At 46.0% G+C, this 13,604-nt stretch overlaps 1 protein-coding gene across 2 annotated transcripts in view; it reads right to left on the minus strand.

Moving 5' to 3' along the window:
- Positions 1–13,604, minus strand: part of LOC136628997 (oocyte zinc finger protein XlCOF6-like) — a 169,789-nt gene that overhangs the window by 116,710 nt on the left and 39,475 nt on the right. Inside the window, exons 2-5 of one of the 2 annotated variants that reach the window (XM_066605095.1) lie at positions 6,101–6,203; positions 5,586–5,765; positions 4,477–4,600; positions 4,330–4,394 (exon numbers count right to left, since the gene is read on the minus strand). In XM_066605095.1, coding sequence (XP_066461192.1) covers positions 4,330–4,394; positions 4,477–4,600; positions 5,586–5,765; positions 6,101–6,178 — 447 coding nt within the window. In that variant the 5' untranslated portion in view covers positions 6,179–6,203. The remainder of the gene's footprint in view (positions 1–4,329; positions 4,395–4,476; positions 4,601–5,585; positions 5,766–6,100; positions 6,204–13,604) is intronic. The other variant, XM_066605096.1, reaches the window with a different exon arrangement.

The following is a 13,604-nucleotide window of genomic DNA, read 5'->3' on the forward strand; positions in this document are numbered from 1 at the left end:
GTAGCGAAGGTGGCATTGACCTCCCCAACCTTTGTGATTATTACAGAGCATCCCAACTCCGCTATTGGTGGGACTTAACGCAGAGGGAGGGAGATAAGCTCCTCACAAGTTTAGTTGAAGGTTATAATAAGTCTCCACTAGAGGATGACTTGTGGTTCCCAGCCAGTGCACGCTATCAATCTAGAACCTACAACCCACTCCTCAGGGGTCCATGTGAGGTCTGGGACAGGCTTAGGGGGGAGCTGGCTCCGGCTCCCTCACCCATACTCCCACTGTCCGCAGTTCCTAAAATACTGAACCCCTTCCTGAGGCGGGACATAGCTCCAGTGTGGGAGAAAGTTAAATCTCTCCAAATTGCAAATCTTCAGACCATTGCTCACCTCGACCCGAATAGCATCCTTCAAAAATTACGGCCTGAAGAGAAGTTCTCATTTCTAGAAAAGGCTCAGGTGACAGGCACACTTAAAGTATTTCTTGGTAAGCACAAATCCACTAGACCGACTACACCCTTTGAAAAGGCCTGGATGGAAAATAAAGCCTCTCAAAAGAGCATCTCTTACCTACGGAGGAGCTTGGTCTCCCCGGGTCTGCCTTACAAACCAGCCTTCCTCTCCTCATGGGAGAAGGAACTGGGGATACACATAAACGCAGAGGAGTCTAAATTAATCTTAGACACCTCATTTGGTTTATCTCCTTGCATCACAGCCCAGGAGGCACATTAGAAACTGCTTGTAAGGTGGTATCGGACCCCCCAGTGGCTATTTGACCACAAGCTCTCCACTCAGAAAATTTGCTGGAGATGCAAGTCCGAAGAGGGGACATACCTACACATATGGTGGTCATGTTCGGTCTTGGCTCCCTTCTGGAGAGGCGTAGACACAATTATCAGGAAGATTTCCCCTAAGACTTTGATCTCTCTGGACTTAGTCCTGTTGTGGAGACCATAGAAACATTTCCATCCTTTTAGAAACAAACTGATAGCCATGCTCCTGGACACAGCCAAATCACTAATCCCCCGTCTTTGGCTGCAAAACACTCCCCCTACGCTAGGTCATTGGAGAGAGAGAATTGATAACTTGTACTCCTTAGAGGAACTACACAGCTGGTCAAACAACACTTATGATAAGTTTATTGTGACCTGGGCACCGTGGCGTGAGGTTCGGCTCCTGACGTTGTGGGACTAACGAGATGAGGTACACCTGCTCCCTATCCAGTTATGGGCTGACGGTCCACCACAACAAAGGTTCCCCCCCCCTCCCCCTCCCCATCTTCCCCCCCCCCCCCCTCTTTATATAATCTACAGTCGATGTTTTTTGTAAGCACCACGACTATATGAAGGGTAAGGGTGCAAGGAGGAGAGGAGCGGGACTGAGACATGGTCCTACGCTCATCCCCTCTAGCATTAAAATACATAGTATTAATACGCCTGCGGCTGGCAAGGAGAGAAGTCAGAGATAGCAGATATTGGCGTTACGCACTTCTTTCCCATATATATGCTTTCCTTTATTTAGCATTACTCGATATGTAGATTTACTGATATTGCTCATGCTAAGATAAATGTTCCTGTCTTTCAGCGATATCAGACAACTTTGTTTGTATGTAACTTGTTTATTGAAAAACTAATAAAAACTGATTTAAAAAAAAAAGAAAAAAAAAAAGAAGTTCGCTCGTGTTACCTTGTTTAGCAATTCCTTTCTATCGGAAGCTTCTCAGAGTCCTTCTCCTTCAGTGTGCCTTGTGATTTCATTCTGAACATCCCAGATTTACTGCGCTTTATGGTACTCTTACAATGTCTGTTTGTCAGTAAGCTCTTTAGAGGGGGACACAGAGACTTCTAGTATAGTTACTGCTGATGATCCTGTCACACAGTAATAATGAAGGTGATGACAGTTCAGTCTCCTGACTGTATACTTATAGTCTGTAGCTGATTTAGCTGAATACAGAAGGTACTGACAATATGCTACTTGTCAAAGATGGGTTAGAGGAGACCCGACAGATGCCGCCTCCATCACTGATTACTCACGGAACAATTATTCTGTCCGCCTTGCTGCTATGACCATGTGTCATGGCAGAGCCTTGATCGATCACTATAGTGAAATTGCGAATGTGGAGTCGCCAGACTACAGGTGGATTTGTAACCAGCTTTCACATGGTCCTGCCACATGCAGATCGAATGCACCCCGTAATCCGGTCTGACACACTCCAGCACTATACAATGCCGCTCACATACACATGCTGCCACCACCAGCTGTTAAGGGATGCCAGGACCCAGACTATGAATTATGAACACAATCTTCCGAGTTTATGGTTTTAAAACGGGAAAGGCTTAACTAATAAATTGCAGATTGATTTTAGAAAACAATTAGCAGTGAAGATATATATATATATATATATATATATATATATATATATATATTATAAAAAGATATACAAATAGCTTGGTACACGGGAGTATAAGGGCACACTGGTTTACTCACACAAACAGTATTTTTAAATAAACAGGAAGAAAATAAAAGAAAGATACCAGGTTTGGGATATCTGGCTCAAGGTTATGATTCGTGCAGAGTTACTGAAGCAGGATCTGAAGTCTGACCCAGGATCTCTCTGAGACCATAAGTTTTAAAATTTCCCTAGAACACACCTCCACCCTCCCCCTCGGAGGTCATTCAGAGAAAGGTGGGGTAAATATGTATGGAGTTCTGGGAAACCATAATTTCCCATTTTGGCCAAGATCCTCCAAACAGGAATTCCTGGTCATGATTACATCAATTCGGCGGTACAAAACATGACAAGTAAATTATGCCCAGGTACGTGGATATACCATTGGGTGGAGTTCTCTGCTTCGAACCTCAATGTGTTTAGGTGCGTTTTGTCCAGCTGGTTCCCCAGATTCTGAAAATATAATTGATATCAGGCTTGTACAGTCACATGACTAAGAATCTTTATTAACAAATTTTCCATTAATTGGACTGTCGGTGCCTAAACGCCTGGGAGAACTCAGCTCTGAGATGAATGAGCCTCCTGAGACTTCATTAACAGGCAACCAATCACACGATGCGATTTCCTCATGCTAATTCTAACTAAGTAGATGGTAGAGTTAAATAGACTGGAGGAACTAATTTACATCAAAGCTATCTACCTGCACACAAAATGGATGACATACAGCCAGGCTTGAATGGGCTGATATAAAATGGATGCTGAGACAGGCCTACCAGTCTCTATATCACAGTAGTGGCAATAGCTACTTACATAATGTTGTGCTGAAGCACTATGGGATTGAAAGCTCAGAAGAGTGGAAGAGAAATCAGGGACAAGTCTTAACATTGAGATAGTGCCTGGTAAGCATCAGACAGGAGACTGCACTGCAGGGAAGTAACTGCAATATACATGGGAGATATCCAGAGACATTAAAGGGGTTGTCCCGCGCCGAAACGGGTTTTTTTTTTTTCAACAGCCCCCCGTTCGCGCGAGACAAACCCGATGCAGGGACCTAAAAAAAAATCCGCACAGCGCTTACCTGAATCCCCGCGCTCCGGTGACTTCTTACTTACCGGTTGAAGATGGCCGCCGGGATCTTCTCCCTCGGTGGACCGCAGCTCTTCTGTGCGGTCCATTGTCGATTCCAGCCTCCTGATTGGCTGGAATCGGCATGTGACGGGGCGGAGCTACACGGAGCCGGCATCCAGCACGAGCGGCCCCATTGAGAAAAGAAGAAGACCCTGACTGCGCAAGCGCGTCTAATTTGGCCATTAGACGCTGAAAATTAGGCGGCTCCATGGAAACGAGGATGCCAGCAACGGAACAGGTAAGTGAAAAACTTCTTATAACTTCTGTATGGCTCATAATTAATGCACAATGTACATTACAAAGTGCATTAATATGGCCAAACAGAAGTGCATAGACCCACTTGCTTTCGCGGGACAACCCCTTTAAGAGCACAACAGAACATCAGATGACGGGTACAGGGATGGGAAAATGTGTTTTTTGCTGAAGTGGTGCTCTAATGTAAAGTTATATTTTTTTAATTATATGATTTTCAGCCGTGTTTTCCTTTTCGAAATGTTCCCTGCATAAATTACCGGGTTCACATATCCCATCTTATTGTTTACTTTGGGCATGATGAGTTGTGAAACCTTCAAATTAAGACTAGCAATTTTCAGTAAAAGTGGACCGTGATCATTCTTTCCCCCGAGGCCTTCATCTAATGCCTCTGGTCAGCGGTAATCCTGCCATCTCCACCGGCCTCATCACACAAATATAAAACATATAGTAAGACAGAACTCAAGAGCTTCACAGCCTTCTACAGATCAGAGGGACATCTCCATCTACCTGATGGTCCTGCGGAAGAAAAGGACGGGGACATCTCTCTGGTGGGCTTCTCTTAGTGGATGGAACTGCAGGAAACACAGACGGACACTGAAGTCATTCTTTATATACAGATAATAAAGACCCCGTGGATTTAGTCCTGTCTATTACCTGGTGATGGGAGCGGCTGGTGGGTCTCCATCATGGCCTCCTTGTACAGATCCTTGTGTCCTTCTAAATACTCCCACTCCTCCATGGAGAAATAGACAGCGACATCCTGACACCTTATAGGAACCTGGGATGTAACACAATTAATCCGCAGCACTTTTTAGGGCCTGCCAACTGAACGACCAACCTTGTAAGTCCTTTAATGCACATCGCAGAATAGAGTCTGAGCTACAGAATCTTTTTCATGGTCCACTATATACGAAGCGAGTGACAGCATACCAGGCGTATAAATCCAAGTATAATTTTATTCCTCCATAATCACGACGTTTCGACCCACTCGGGGTCTTTGTCAAGCAAGATACAGTGCATTTCAGCATTCACAGGCTTATAAAAAAAACACAGCAAACCCACCACCAATCACGGTTAAAAATAGTCAGGTGTTACAAGGTCCTAATCACCAAACAGCTCTTCCTCTTACTCCAGGAAATTTCCATTAAGACCAGCATACCTCCTGCTCACTTCAAAGCTGCGTGGGATTCCAGACTCTGGTCGGCATTCGTTCTCCTCTATTGCGCATGCGCTGGAATTCCGAGCATATCGCGGTCTCCAGTGTTCATATGCTTCTACTGCGCATGCTCGGGATGTCCGGGCACATCACGCTACCTACTGCTGTGCCAGTAGCGTTCTAGAATCCCCTCACGATACTGCTCATGTCAGCAGTGTTTGTGACATCACCGGTAGCTGCTCTTAATACACTGGGCACCGGAGGTATGTAATAATGCTGATCTTAATGGATATTTACTGGAGTAAGAGGAAGAGCTGTTTGGTGATTAGAACCTTGTAACACCTGACTATTTTTAACTGTGATTGGTGGTGGGTTTGCTGTGTTTTTTTATAAGCCTGTGAATGCTGAAATGCACTGTATCTTGCTTGACCAAGACCCCGAGTGGGTTGAAACGTCGTGATTATGGAGGAATAAAATTATATTTGGATTTATATGCCTGGTATGCTGTTAGTACCTTATAGGAACCTGACAACACAATATAGAGTCATCAACCAGAAGCCTTCAGTGCTTGTACTGTATAATGTCCCAGCATTCCCTGCAGCATCACCTCTCCAGTCAGAAGCTCAATCAACTTCTTGGTGAGTTCTAGAATCTTCTGTACATTGATGTCCTCGTGTATCAGGGGGTGGGGTGGGGGCCCTAGGATTGGGCTCAGGGGTCTTCCCCATCCATCACACACAGGGGCCCAACAGCCATCACTAGAGGTTTTCTTCAATACTGTGTAATCCTGTATATGGGGAGACATTAATAAATATCACTACAAACATTTCCAGTCTATCACCTCTCCAGTGACATCATCAGTCATTACCATAGATAAGAATGATGTATTGTGACATCAGAATCTCTCCCCTCTCCAGTGACATCATCTGTTATTATCATACATAAGAATTATGTATTGTGACATCATCAGAATCTCTCCTCTCTCCAGTGACATCATCTGTTATTACCATAGATAAGAATGATGTAATGTGACATCATCAGAATCTCTCCTCTCTCCAGTGACATCATCTGTTATTACCATAGATAGGAATGATGTTATGTTACATCATCAGATTCTCTTACCTCCCCAGTAAGCTGGAAGAGTATCTCCAGTGTGAGATTGAATACGCTTTCTGCCATCTTGTTTCTGTCCTTCTCCATCTTTGATGAATCAGTCCTGTAGGACCTGAATGGACAGAATTTAAAGCAATATAAAAAACACAAAAAATGAACACATAAAGATTTACTGTCGAGGATAAGAGGAAACATTTAAAAGTGCTTTCCATTAGTTAAAATTGCTTCACAACCCCTGTGTCCTTCCTGGTTGCTGCTGACCAGGACATGTGACTGCTGCAGCCAATCACTGGCTATAAAAGGCAACTTCTGTAGGCAGTGATTGGCTGCAGCAGTCACATGTTCTGGTCAGCAGCAAGCAGGTAGTGAAGCAGGTCACGGGAAAACCTCTTTAACCACTTAATGCTACAGGACATACAGTAACTAAAAAAGAAAAAAAAAGTAAAAGTTTAAAAAAGGGAATAGGAGTTAAAAAAAACCTTTTGCCACATTTATAATAAAATAATCTACGTAATAAAACAAAAATAAATATTTGGCATCACTGTCTCCACGAAACAACGCAATAAAAAGTGATCGTATGCTTTAAAAAATGGTACCAACAGGAACGACTTTGTCCCTTTGCAAAACTATGTCCAAGGGGGGGGGGGGGAGTTATGGCTGTCAGAAGATGGTGACAGAAAATAATTTTTAAAAATGTCGTAATTTTATTTTTTTTCCATTTTCCTCCACTTAGAAGTCTTTTTAAAGTTTCTCCGTACATTGAATAGTACCACTGAAAAATACAACTTGTCCCCCAAAAAGCAAGCCTCCAGAAATCTGTCGGAGGATTAAGAAAAGAATTCTTAAAATGGAAGAAAAAAAACAGAGCCATGTCCTTAAGAGGTAAAGGAGATATTAAAGAGAACCCTTTTCGTGAGTTTATGAAGCCCGAACTACAGGCAACACAAAATCCCGACACGGTTCGTTCTCCTCACCCGGATCAGCTGGACAGATAGTCGACCCAGGCAGGAAGAAGCCAGCAGCGACCGCCCCGATGACTCTTCTCCAAGTTCAGAGCTGCTTTTTATACTTGACATAGGGAGAAGCAAGCAGGATGTTCTACAGACCCCCTTCTCTCCCCCCCCCCTCCCCCGAACAGGGTGCTGCCTATTTTGTGCTTATCTAGTGATAACAGGATGTCCGGATGATGTGGCCCCTGTAACACACGGCTGTTACACCCGCTGCATACAGTCATTTGTATTCTGTATAAAACCCACCTAGTACAAGTAAAGCAGAATCATTCTGTGAAGCGTCTCATGCGTTACGTGTGCCGATTCTCCGAGCTCCGACCAACCTCCCCCAATTAGTCACCCACATTATATCTAACAGCACAGTTGTGCCAACACTCGAAATTCTGAACCCCAGACCTTCTCACGTTCCCCTTTGGTGGATCTGTGTGAGATTATTGCCGGCTGAGCTGTAGTTCGTATTAGGGATGTTTTTGGGGATATTGGACCTGTAGATTATTTTTTATTCCATTTTTGGTTAGACGAGGCGCCTACAGATCAGCCATTCTAGCATTACATTTTCTCTCTCACATAACATTCACTGTGTGGCATAAATAACATGCTACTTTAACCCTTTTCTTGCTGACCATGAATCTCTCGGGGGGCACTCCAGTAGGTAATAATGTAGATGTAACATCCTTGCTACTAATGGCTGTATCTCAAGCTGTATTGTGGCTGGAGGATCAATTTTATGCTGATTTTAACCCCTTAATGACACGGCCCTTTTTTCCAATTTTTGTTTTTTCCTTCCCCCTTTTAAAAAAATCATAATTTCTCTATTTATCCATCGACTTGGCTCTATGAGGGCTTGTTTTAAACATTTCTAAGTGGAGTAAAATGAAAAAAAACAAAAAACATTCCACCATCTTTCAGTGCGTCTTGTTTCTAGGGTAAGCACACTGCAACAAAAAGGACAACTTTATTCTCTGGGTCAGTACGATTGCTGCAATACCAAACGTTACATTCTTAAAAATTATTTTCTACTGCATTGTTCTGCGCTCAATAACTTTTCTATTTTTCCGTCAACGTAGTTGTTCGCGGCTCATTTTTGTGGGGCGTCCTGCAGTTTGCATTGGTACCATTTCTGGATATATGTGCCTTTTTGATAGCTTTTTATTGCCTTTTTGCCTGGGAGACAGGGTGACTGAAAAAGTGCGTCTCTGGCGTTCTTTTTTTTTTTTTTTTGAACAGCGGGGTAAATAATCTACTTTGACTTTTATGGATGCGGCGATAACAAATATGTATTTTTGATTTATTTTTTTTATTATGGATAGATTTCAACTTTTAATACTTTTTTTTCACAATTAGTAAAACTTTATTGATCTGATTTGTACTTTATTTTTTAGCCACCCCTGGGGGACTACAACATGCGATGCTTTGATCGCTCTTGCAGTATCATGTAATGCCATAGCATTACATCATACTGCAATCTGACAGGTAGTCTATGAAGCCACCCCACGGGGATGGCTTGATAGGCAGTCTGCTAAGGCAGCCCTGGGGCCTTTCAAGAGGCCCCCCGGCCACCATGTCACCCGCATGTCTCCCTGCGATCTCGTTGCAGGGGGGCTGTACAGGACGTTCGGGGGGGTCGTGATCGGCCGCGTAGCTAATTCGGCTATTGCCTGCAGGTGTCAGCTGTAATAAACAGCTGATGCCCACCCTGTATGAAGAGAGATCGGGCAATCTCTCTTCATGCATACCCCAAACATCCTGGAGAGGGAAGGGGTTAAAGCTAGAGATGAGCGAGCACCAAAATGCTCGGGTGCTCATTACTCGGGACGAAAATTTCGCGATGCTCGAGGGTTCGTTTCGAGTAACGAACCCCATTGAAGTCAATGGGCGACTCGAGCATTTTTGTATTTCGCCGATGCTCGCTAAGGTTTCCATTTGTGAAAATCTGGGCAATTCAAGAAAGTGATGGGAACGACACAGCAACGGATAGGGCAGGCGAGGGGGCTACATGTTGGGCTGCATCTCAAGTTCACAGGTCCCACTATTAAGCCACAATAGCGGCGAGTGTGCCCCCCCCCCCAACAATTTTTACTTCTGAAAAACCCTCATTAGCAATGCATACCTTAGCTAAGCACCACACTACCTCCAACAAAGCACAATCACTGCCTGCATGACACTCCGCTGCCACTTCTCCTGGGTTACATGCTGCCCAACCCCCCGCACGATCCAGTGTCCATAGCGCACACCAAATTGTCCCTGCACAGCCTTCAGCTGCCCTCATGCCACACCACCCTCATGTCTATTTATAAGTGCGTCTGCCATGAGGAGGAACCGCAGGCACACACTGCAGAGGGTTGGCACGGCTAGGCAGCGACCCACTGTTTAACCCCTTAATGACATGGCCTATTTTGGCGTTGAGGACCAAGCGATTTTTTGGTATTTTTCCATCTCCATTTTTCAAAAGCCATAACTTTTTTATTTTTCTGTGGACGCGGCTGTATAAGGGCTTGTTTTTTGCGTGGCGAGCTGTAGTTTTTATCGGTGCCACTTTTGGGTACATAGACAATATCGTAAAATTTTTTAATTTTTTTTTTTATGATAGCAGGGAGAGAAAACGCATCAATTGTGCCATAGATTTCTTTTTCTTTTTTTTACAGCGTTAATCATGCAGCATAAATGACACACTAAATTTTTTTCTGCGGGTCGGTACGGTAACAACGATACCAAAATTGTTATATTTTTTTTAGGTTTTTACACTTTTTTACAATAAAACCCCCTTTTTTTGGAAATCTTTTTTTTCCTCTATAACTGCATTCAAAGTCCTGTAACTTTTTTATTTTTCTATGTACGGAGCTCTATGAGGTCTTTTTTTTTACGAGACGAGCTGTAGTTTTTATTGGTACCATTTTGGGGAATGTACGGCTTTTTTGATCACTTTTATTGCATTTTTTGGGAGGCAAAATGCTAAAAATTAGCATTTTGCCTCTGTTTTTTAGCGTTGTTTTTTACGCTTTTTATCGTACAAAATAAAAAGTGTGTTCAACTTTTTGTACACTTCGTTACGGACGAGTCAATACCAAATATGTGGGGTTTTAATTTTTTTTCCCTTTTTTTATGCTAATATTAGAAAAAGCATAAAAAAAGGGGTTTTTTTTTAAATTTTTTTTTAAATTTTTCTTTTTTTACACTTTTCTTTTCATTTTTTTATACTATTTGAATCCCTCTGAGGGACTTACAACACTGTGCCTATGATCGCTGTTATAAGGCATGGCAGAGCTACTGCTCTCCCATGCCTTATCGCTTATACAGCGATTATAGGCACAGGCAATACAGGACGCCAGTGTCATGGCGACAGGCCGGGCTCTTGCGATGACATCGCGAGTTCTGGCTGGAGACACAGGGGGATCGCGATCCCTCTGTGAACTCTTTCCCTGCCGCGATCTACTTAGATCGCGGCAGGGAAGGGGTTAACAGCGGGCGGTGCATCTCTGATGCCCCCCCGCTGTTGCAGCGGGACGCCGGCTGTGACTGACAGCCGGCTCCCGCTGCGGGATAGCGCTGGATCTTATGTGATCCCGCGCTATCCCCAGGACGTATCGGTACGCCCTGTTGCGGGAAGTACCAGGCTCCCAGGACGTACCGGTACGCCCTGGAGCGGGAAGGGGTTAAAAGGGGCAGGGCGATAGCCCACAATGCTGTACAGAAGCAATGAGAAATATAATCCTGTGCCACCGCCATCAGGAGCTGCACACGTGGGCATAGCAATGGGGAACCTATGTGCCACACACTATTCATTCTGTCAAGGTGTCTGCATGCCCCAGTCAGACCGCGTTTTTTTATAAATAGTCACAGGCAAGTACAACTCCACAATTGGAATTCCGTGTGCACCTACAGCATGGGTGGGTGCCAGGAAGCCACCGGCGGTACATAGAAATATCCCATTGCAGTGCCCTGGACAGCAGAGCTAACGTCAGATTAAATGCAGGTGGGCTTCGGCCCACACTGCATGCCCCAGTCAGACTGGGGTTCTTTAGAAGTGGACACATGCAGTTACAACTCCGTGTGGACCGACAGCATGGGTGGCTCCCTGGAACCCACCGGCGGTACATAAATATATCCCATTGCAGTGCCCAGCACAGCTGAGGTAATGTCAGATTTAATGCAGGTGGGCAAAAAATTAATTGGATTACACTGTAGGCGAGGGCCCCAAAAAATTGGTGTACCAATAGTACTAATGTACCTCAGAAAAATTGCCCATGCCCAATCAAGAGGGCAGGTGAAACCCATTAATCGCTTTGGTTAATGTGGCTTAATTGGTAACTAGGCCTGGAGGCAGCCCAGTTAAAATAAAAATTGGTTCAGGTGCAAGTTTCAACGCTTCAATGAGCATTGAAACATACACAAATTGTTTACAAAAATTATATGACTGAGCCTTGTGGGCCTAAGAAAAATTGCCCGTTCGGCGTGATTACGTCAGGTTTCAGGAGGAGGAGCAGGAGGAGGAGGATGAATAGAATACACAGATTGATGAAGCTAAAAGGTCCCCGTTTTTTATGGTGATAGAGAACGATTCTTCCATCCGCGGGTGCAGCCTACGTATTGTTTTGGTACCGCTGCTGTCCGCTGGTGGAGAAGAGAAGTCTGGGGAAATCCAGGCTTTGTTCATCTTTATGAGTGTAAGCCTGTCGGCACTGTCGGTTGACAGGCGGGTACGCTTATCCGTGATGATTCCCCCAGCCGCACTAAACACCCTCTCTGACAAGACGCTAGCCGCAGGACAAGCAAGCACCTCCAGGGCATACAGCGTGAGTTCAGGCCACGTGTCCAGCTTCGACACCCAGTAGTTGTAGGGGACAGAGGCGTCACGGAGGACGGTCGTGCGATCGGCTACGTACTCCCTCACCATCCTTTTACAGTGCTCCCACCGACTCAGCCTTGACTGGGGAGCGGTGACACAATCTTGCTGGGGAGCCAGAAAGCTGTCAAAGGCCTTAGAGAGTGTTCCCCTGCCTGTGCTGTACATGCTGCCTGATCTCCGCGCCTCCCCTGCTACCTGGCCCTCGGAACTGCGCCTTCTGCCACTAGCGCTGTCGAATGGGAATTTTACCATCAACTTGTCCGCCAGGGTCCTGTGGTATAGCATCACTCTCGAACCCCTTTCCTCTTCGGGTATGAGAGTGGAAAGGTTCTCCTTATACCGTGGGTCGAGCAGTGTGTACACCCAGTAATCCGTAGTGGCCAGAATGCGTGTAACGCGAGGGTCACGAGAAAGGCATCCTAACATGAAGTCAGCCATGTGTGCCAGGGTACCTGTACGCAACACATGGCTGTCCTCACTAGGAAGATCACTTTTAGGATCCTCCTCAGGCCATACACGCTGAAAGGATGACAGGCAAGCAGCATGGGTACCCTCAGCAGTGGGCCAAGCTGTCTCTTCCCCCTCCTCCTCATGCTCCTCCTCCTCACCGCACTGAGATATAGACAGGAGGGTGCTCTGACTATCCAGCGACATACTGTCTTCCCCCGCCTCCGTTTCCGAGCACAAAGCTTCTGCCTTTATGCTTTGCAGGGAACTTCTCAAGAGACATAGCAGAGGAATGGTGATGCTAATGATTGCAGCATCGCCGCTCACCATCTGGGTAGACTCCTCAAAGTTTCCAAGGACCTGGCAGATGTCTGCCAACCAGGCCCACTCTTCTGTAAAGAATTGAGGAGGCTGACTCTCACTACGCCGCCCATGTTGGAGTTGGTATTCCACTATAGCTCTACGCTGCTCATAGAGCCTGGCCAACATGTGGAGCGTAGAGTTCCACCGTGTGAGCACGTCGCACAGCAGTCGGTGCACTGGCAGATTAAACCGATGTTGCAGGGTGCGCAGGGTGGCAGCGTCCGTGTGGGGCTTGCGGAAATGTGCGCTGAGCCGGCACACCTTTCCGAGCAGGTCTGACAAGTGTGGGTAGCTTTTCAGAAAGAACTGAACCACCAAATTAAAGACATGGCACATGCGTGAGGCTGCCGAGCTGCAAAGCCGCCACCAGGTTACGGCCGTTGTCACACACGACCATGCCCGGTTGGAGGCTCAGCGGCGCAAGCCAGCGGTTGGTCTGCTCTGTCAGACCCTGCAGCAGTTCGTGGGCCGTGTGCCTCTTCTCTCCTAAGCTGAGTAGTTTCAGCACGGCCTGCTGACGCTTGCCACCACTGTGCTGCCACGCCGCGTGACACCGACTGCTGGCGACGTGCTGCTGCTGACACATCTTGATTGCGAGACAGAGGTTGCGTAGGAGGAGGAGGGTGGTTTAGTGGAGGAAGCATACACCGCTGCAGATACCACCACCGAGCTGGGGCCTGCAATTCTGGGGGTGGGTAGGACTTGAGCGGTCCCAGGCTCTGACTCGGTCCCAGCCTCCACTAAATTCACCCAATGTGCCGTCAGGGAGATATAGTGGCCCTGCCCGCCTGTGCTTGTCCACGTGTCCGTTGTTAAGTGGACCTTGGCAGTAACCGCGTTGGTGAGG

Source organism: Eleutherodactylus coqui, chromosome 5, assembly GCF_035609145.1.
Source record: "Eleutherodactylus coqui strain aEleCoq1 chromosome 5, aEleCoq1.hap1, whole genome shotgun sequence".
NCBI classification, from domain to species: Eukaryota; Metazoa; Chordata; class Amphibia; order Anura; family Eleutherodactylidae; genus Eleutherodactylus; species Eleutherodactylus coqui.